Here is an 8,067-nt window from a genome sequence, read left to right on the forward strand (position 1 = left end):
GTCCCTTGCTGTGTGTGTGTGTGTGTGTGGATCTAGAATGAGGAGCTAAATTTACGAGGCTGGGGGAAACGCAATCCAAAGGGAATTACATCGTTGGTCGAAGTAGAACAAGCAAATTAATTCAGAAGATGAATTGTGCGTGTGTGTAAGCATGCTGCCAACATGTGCATTTGTAGGCTACGTGTAGACACGGCAGTATTGCAGTCGGTAACACCCCAATTTATCCAGACGATGTAATTGTCCAATATATGGTTCATATATTGCTCAGTTGATCTTTGATGAATACTGCAGAGTGTGTTGTTTGTCCAGTGAGGCGAGGAGAGATATGCTGAAACTGGACAGATGGCAGGTGCTGTAACACGTTGTGCTAGAGTCAACCTCTCCAAGAATTCCATCTTTATCACAGGAGAGAACCTGGCATGGCTCTGGGCACCATATTGCACTCTGCATACTTGCACTTGAGAAGAGGCCTTTCACAAGATAACACGGGTGTGTGTACATACGTGTGTGTGTGTGTGTGTGTGTGTGTGTGTGTGTGTGTGAGAGAGAGACAGAGAGAGTTATCTAAGGTGTTCCTGTGCGGCCCTCTTGTGGCCCCACACAGATTCCCCTGCTGCACTGCAACACCTGCTACAGAGCTGCAGGCAGACCTAGCCAGCCTAATCACACTCAGTAAAGGTTCCCTCAGGACCACTACTCTCATGGGGCCACCGCTACCACCTGGCACCATGGCACTCTTCTCTTGAACTGGGCAGTGGAATTAACTATTTGTCATTTGTGATGATGCTAAACCTGATATTCATGACATTACATTTGAACAATAAACTACTCATTGGTCCATACATTGGGCCTTTATTAAGATATCTTCTATCTTCTCCATCTCCTCCCCGCATCACCGGCCCGCGCGCCCACCTGCCAGGCGTGTGTGATTGACAGCTGAATACCCCCAGTGTGCGTTGAGCCGATGGTCCGTGGGCATCTGGTTTCCCTTGGTGTGCGCGTGCTACGTGATAGCCAGGGTCCGATTCCGTGTCTGAGCGGACATGCATCCTCCCCTGCCAAGCAGTAAGAGCTATACCTCACCGTGAGGAGGACGGACGGAAACAGCGCGCTGCTATCAGCTATTGAGTTCAATTGGGGTTGAACGGGCGTCATGTAAACCAGATGGGAATTAAACCCAGGAGCACTAATCTATGTTGCTCAAACATCCTATTGTTTCCTGTTGTACCGATTCGTCGAAAATGCCCAAGAAGGTCCTAGTTGTGTTCTTTGCGATGCTGTTGCTTGAAGGTAAGCCAAATGCACAGTAGGCTATATGCTGCGTATTACGTTAAAGTTTATTGATAAAAGCCTGTACCGAGCTTGCTTTCTTTCTTGTCATTTTGCATTTGCAAATGTTGTCTTATCTTAATATCCAAACATTGTCAATGGAAGTTCATTGTTTTTATGAATAACATTCGTCTGCATTTAGTTCAGCTGTGCTTTTACGCATTGAATTTACGCGGCTTGCGCCTTGACCAACCCGATCTAAAAGACACATCTCTCACCACTCAAGTCACCTTTCCCAAACAAGGTCCTCCCACAGTAAGGTTGCAGGTGGTCCGAAACTTGCACCCCTCTTTCTGACTGCATTGCCCCAATCCAAGTCGACTCTTATAACAACTCTGAAGTTTGAACAGGTATGAGTTGGCTGAGTTGGATAGGTGTATGTGTGGTAATAGCTCTAACTAGAAAGGTGAAATGTGTACAGTAATGGAATACACTTTATGCAATCTTTTCAGATCTGCATAAATAAGATTAGAGGTGAGGAGTCGATTTGGATTTTAGGTAGAAGTTGCCCATAGTGGACACAGATCAATGATTAGCTTACCCTCGCCAAATCCTACTGCTATGAGGTGGTAAAAAACAAATGGCTGAAACTGACCCTAGATCAGTTACTAGGGGCAACTTCATCCTACTTCAATGTAAACAACCATGTTATCCTCCTACAGTGGCCCACTCAGCCCAGGGCCGGTTTGCTCAGAAGCTTCTGAACGACCTGATGGAGAACTACTCCAACGCCCTGCGGCCGGTAGAGGACACGGACGCCGCCCTCAACGTCACCCTGCAGATCACCCTCTCCCAGATCAAAGACATGGTGAGCTACAGAGATGACAGACAACATCTCTGAGGTAACGGAGGTCCAGGGAATATCAACAACCTCTGGTCAAATGAAGGAATGAGGAAGATTAATTTTCCTGCTAGGACTGGTGGAAAGATGATTCACTTACTTAGTCAAATGTATTTGTTATTTTCCTATAGGAAGTAAGTTGATATTCCCTGGTCCTCCGTTACCTCAGAGATGTTGTCTGTCATCTCTGTAGCTCACCTTGTCACCATGTCTATATATATATATAAGTAAATATTATGTTAAATAAGAGATGACCAAGTGGCAAGTGATATTTACACTTTAAATAGGATTGGACAAGACGTTATCTCATGGTTATTCCCTCCTGATCAAATGCATAGTGCAGAACACAACTCCTCTGGGACCTGGATGATAGGATGACTACAGTAAGGGGAGGCTGGAGGAGGTAGAAATCAGTGGATGGAATCACTGTATTGCATGGAATGGAATGACGAATGCTATGAAAATGTGCGATTGATACCATTCCTCATGCCATTCCATGCATTGCAGTGAGCCTGTCCTCCGATTTTTGCCTCCACCAACCTCCCCAACAGTAGATTACAATAGACCACACACTCAGACTAAAAAGAATGGAGTAGAGTTACGCACATTACTTATGGTTCATCGACAGGGTCTTTGCCAAAGTGCACCGATCATGTATGGATGGATTAGGCCAGACCTCCTACTGTACAGGCCTACAGTTACCCAGCCATCTCCTGTGTCAGTCCAGGTTCACAGAAGAGTCAACGTCGATTCCTGTGTGTGTTGTGAGAAAGAGAGAGAGAGAGAGAGAAAGAGACAGAAATGGAGAGAGAGCGAGGGAGTATGAGAAGGTGTTCTGTCCAGTGAACTCCGGGGAGAGATGAAACGCCTGTTTTACTGCCTCAGAGTACGTTAATTCACTCCTCTGTCTGTGATGAAGTCATCCTGCGGCTTAGAAATGAAGACTCATTACACCTGTGTGTTTGTGTGTGTGTGTGTGTGTGTGTGTGTGTGTGTGTGTGTGTCAATATGTGTGTCTGTGTCTGTGTCTGTGTGAGTCAATATGTGTGTGTGTGTGTGTGTGTGTGTGTATATTTGAGAGTCCTGTTACCTGTGGGGGTAAAACTCTCCTCAGTTCCCTGCTTTGGTTAAGCCATGCGTCAGGTTCTGGCAACAGAATCCACCCACCCCCCCAGGCTTGTCTCCACATCCACCTGATATTGACAGCTGGCTCTTGATTTCAGTTTGTCTGACTGATGGTCTGAGGCTCATCTACCCTACGTAATGCCTATAGGTAATGAGCTGCTGTGTGTGTGCGTGACCCAGAGAGAAAGAGAGCTGCATCCTTGTTACATCACTGTGTATGTTTGTGTGTCCGTGCGTGTGCGTCTGTACGTGCGCACATGCCTGTGTATGTGTGTGTTTGTGTGTGTGTAGGATGAGAGGAACCAGGTGTTGATTGCCTACCTGTGGATCCGGCAGACCTGGCATGACGCCTACCTTAGGTGGGACAAGGAGGACTACGACGGCCTGGAGGTCATCCGCATCCCCAGCAGCCTCATCTGGCGGCCTGACCTCGTCCTCTATAACAAGTACGGCGTACGTCACACAGCCACACACCACAACAACTCGTACTTTTTCTAGACAGGAAACATTGGTACCACTTCACAATACATACAGTAGAGTAGACCCTCTACCATAGTAGTCACATTGTAATCCACGCAAGTGCTGTACGTAAGGTAACGATCATGCAGGATCCCATGGGTACATATCGTAAGTACAAGACATAGAGCATAATAAATCAAGCATAATTAAAGACAAAAAGTGTCAGTAGTACAAGACACAAGTGACAAAAAATAATAGGCATAGTACAAGATAAGTAAAACAAGACAGGTTACACTAGTGGTGCCGCTAGTGATAATAGAGAGTTCACAGTAGTAAGGTGGCTTGAGCTTAGGGTTACTGTAGTCCATGTACGTGGGGTGAGCTAGGGGAAGATAGTCAATTGATTACAGTGGGCTTGTTCAAGAGCCTGATCGCCTGGGGGAAGTAGCTGTTTGTTAGTCTCTGAGTCTTGGCCATGAGGCTCCGGAAGAGGCCTCGTCTTTTGGACGGCATCGGTTCGAACAGGCTGTGATTGGGATGGCTGGGGTCTTTGATGATCCTTCGGGCTTATGTCTTATGTCCTGGATGGAGGAAAGCTTACATCCGGTGATGCGCTCGGCTGTCCGTACCACCCTCTGTAGCGCATTGTGGTTGAGGGCAGTGCAGTTGCTATGCCAGGCAGTGATGCACCCAGTCAATAATACTCTCGGTAGTGCCTCTGTAGAAGGCCCGCAGGGTCTTCCACCCCATGCCAAACTTCTTTAACCGTCTGAGGTGAAATAGGCGCTTCTGTGCCCTTTTCACCACCTGTTTGGTATGCATGTCCCCGGTGAGGTCATCAGAGATGGACACCAAGGAACTTAAAACTGCTGACCCTCTCTATGGCTAACCGTTGATCAGGCCAATCACTGTTGTGTCATCAGCGAATGTAATTACTGAGGTGAAGCTGTGTGTGGCCACGCAGTCGTGGGTGTACAGGGAGTAAAGGAGATGACTCAAGACGCAGCCTTGGGGGGCACCTTTGTTAAGGGTTAGAGGGGCGGAGATCTTAGAGCCCATTCTCACCACCTGGTGTCGGGGTGTTACAGCCTGCTTTCTGATTGATTGATTTGTTCTGTCTTCTGAGTATGTGACCTACCGTATATATCATAAGTAAAGTATACAATGAAGTGTTCACGTGCAACTCTACAGTATGTACCGTATCATGTGCATACGTTTCCCTCTCCTCCTCAGGGCGGACGATGACTTCTCAGGGCCCATGGACACTAACGTGGTGCTGCGCTACAACGGGGAGATCACGTGGGACGCTCCTGCCATCACCAAGAGCTCTTGCGTGGTGGACGTCTCCTATTTCCCCTTCGACAGCCAGCAGTGTAACCTCACATTCGGCTCCTGGACATACAACGGCAACCAGGTGAGCCTGGGTCGAAGGCTGATGGACCAAACGTGCAACTATAGGAGGGTCTTGGACTGTTGATGAATGAAGAATAAAAGGCGTTGGGCGTTTTATTGACGGCTTGTATCATGAACAGGGATGTATACCCTGTGTCAGCGGAGTGTGACAAAGGCTGGTCAACCTGAAAGAGAGACAACACACACACACACGCACGATTTTACAGCCTCACTACAGGCAAACGCACTCTTCCTTCTGGGTGGTGATGTCATCCTGCCATTAGAGATGCAGTCTCTTTTGAGTGTGTGGGTTTGTGTATGTGTTAACATGTGTGTGTGTGTGTGTACCTGCGTGTCTGTGTGCGTGTGTGTGTGTGTGTGTGTGTGTGTGTGTGTGCACGTGTGTGCGTGTGTGTATGTGGGCAGGCACACACAGAAGTCAAACGCCCTCTGTTACGTAATCATTGTTGTAAAAGAACCCACCGCGATTGAACATAACTTTCACCACACTTCCCACACAATCCCTGGGACGTGGTACAAACTCCCCCCCCAAAAAACAGTGTATCACTATGACACAACCCCCTCCCCCCCCCCCCCCCCCCCCCCCCCCCCTCCAGGTGGACATATCCATGGGCATGGACAGCGGGGACCTGTCCGACTTCGTGGAGAACGTGGAGTGGGAGTGTCACGGCATGCTGGCCACCAAGAGCGTGATCATGTACGGCTGCTGCTCCGACCCCTACCCCGACATCACCTACACCGTGCTGCTGCAGCGCCGCTCCTCCTTCTACATCTTCAACCTCCTGCTGCCCTGCTTCCTCATCTCCTTCCTGGCCCCGCTGGGCTTCTACCTGCCGGCCGACTCCGGGGAGAAGGTGTCCCTGGGCGTCACCGTGCTGCTGGCGCTCACCGTCTTCCAGCTGATGGTGGCCGAGAGCATGCCGCCGTCCGAGAGCGTGCCGCTTATCGGTGAGTGTGTGCGTGTGTGTGCGCGTGTGTGTGCGTGTGTGTGCGTGTGTGTGTGTGTGTGTGTGTGCGTGCGTGCGTGCGTGCGCAACTTAATTAGAATTAACTTAACTATCGGTGAGTGTGTGTATGTGTGTGCGTGCGTGTGAGCGTGTGTGTAAGTGTGTGTGTGCATGTACTAGACACAGCGAGAGAGGGTGTGTGTGTTAATGATTAGGGTTGATGACCCCCCTGTTGAGGGACGTACTGTATGAACTCACTACAATACAATGTGCTTCGCACGCACGCACACACACACACACACACACACACACACACACACACACACAGAGTGCAGAAACCCATTATAACACTCACTTTCCTCTCTCCTGCCTCTCACACAGGGAAGTACTACATAGCTACTATGACTATGATCACAGCCTCCACGGCTCTCACGATCTTCATCATGAACATCCATTTCTGCGGCGCCGAAGCTAAACCGGTCCCCCAATGGGCCAAAGTCCTCATTATCGACTACATGTCCAAGATCTTCTTCGTTTACGACGTAGGTGAGAACTGTGCCTCTGCGTCCTCGTCCGAGTCTCGGGACGATTTTGACTACCCAAACTTCAGCACACACACCAACGGTAAACATGGGGGCCCCAACAGGCAAGAGCAGGAGTACTGCTACAAGCATCCCAGACCCCAAACCCCTAAACCCCAACGCCACCCGAGAGCCAGACCCCAGCACCACATCACCAGAGACGAGAAGACCTACCTCCCCAGCTCTCTCTCTCACTCCCCACCTGGGAAGTACGAGGGCTTTGAGACCAATGGGAACTTCCCCCTGAGCGACTGCTCTAAGGAGGCGCCGCCCTGCTGCCCGGAGGACCAAAAGGCAGCTGCGGTGGCCACTGTGACCTTCGGCGGCTGTGTGTTCTGTTGTCATGGCAACGGCATCCCAGGCGTGGAATCCAAGCTGGTACGGAACGTGGAGTACATTGCCAACTGCTTTCGGGAGCAGAGGGCAACCGCCGCCAAGGGGGCAGAATGGAAGAGGGTTGCCAAGGTGATGGACAGGTTCTTCATGTGGATCTTCTTCGTCATGGTCTTCCTCATGAGTATTCTTATTATTGGCAAAGCGCCATGACAACACTGGAACATTACTCACCTATTGTCACGAATGGGACTCTTCATTTTTGTTTGTTTATCAAGTTATCCATAATTACAACAAGTATGGCTTATTGGCGAGATTGAAATAGTGTCATTAATTACCTATTTTGCTGTTTTGCTACACATCTATGTTGTTCTCCAGCACTTTCAGTTTTGGAGCAAATCAGAACTCAAAGGGCTCTTTACCATATATTGAACTTGTACTGAACAGAATGTCATTTATATAACCTTGTATAAACATGTATCAAGCACCAGTACTTAATTTGTTATCATGATCTTATGATCATTATATGTTCTTATTATCCTAGTCATCATATTTACTGAAGTGTGTCAATCCAGTTTCATCTGCCCACAGAAATACATTTGATACCAAACCCTGTGTGTGATATTTTTTTCAAAAGTCAAACCTTGACAAACCTAGCCAAAGTGTCTCCATTTGGAAGTATACAAAGTGTGCGTGTGAGCGAACAGTAAGCATACTGATCATTACCTGTGCTGTCGCTCATCTGTCCTCTTGACAGCTGAGAAACTGATCCCCTGTTAGGTTCAAATGAGAGGGGTAAATATGGCCAGTGGAACCAGCCCATGTCTTATTCACCATCTGAAATCAGACGCCAGGGGCACAAAGGCCTCACTACGGATCCACAGACCTGGAATTATTTTTCTGCTTAAAATCATCCGGTGAATAGTTAATGACCAAGCTTTGTTTTCAAACTAGGACCAGGGCTGCAAAGATGTAAGTTAATATGGAGCATGAATAATGGAACACAATGAGTTTGCCCACTTCCAAGCCCATTACCTTG

General features: G+C 48.4%; 1 protein-coding gene across 1 annotated transcript; it reads left to right on the top strand.

The window, feature by feature from the left end:
• Window positions 1–509: 509 nt before the first annotated feature.
• On the top strand, window positions 510–7,241 carry LOC308152629 (neuronal acetylcholine receptor subunit alpha-9-II; the record flags this gene model as incomplete). The annotated part of the gene is made up of 6 exons (XM_080525656.1): window positions 510–539; window positions 1,988–2,137; window positions 3,587–3,741; window positions 4,988–5,168; window positions 5,764–6,115; window positions 6,496–7,241. Exons 2-6 carry the CDS (start codon window positions 2,042–2,044, stop codon window positions 7,239–7,241), a joined length of 1,530 nt encoding a protein of 509 aa, XP_080381782.1. The 5' UTR covers window positions 510–539; window positions 1,988–2,041.
• Between the last annotated feature and the right edge of the window lie 826 nt (window positions 7,242–8,067).

Source organism: Nansenia antarctica, assembly GCF_963989245.1.
Source record: "Nansenia antarctica genome assembly, chromosome: 3".
In the NCBI taxonomy this organism is placed as follows: Eukaryota; Metazoa; Chordata; class Actinopteri; order Argentiniformes; family Microstomatidae; genus Nansenia; species Nansenia antarctica.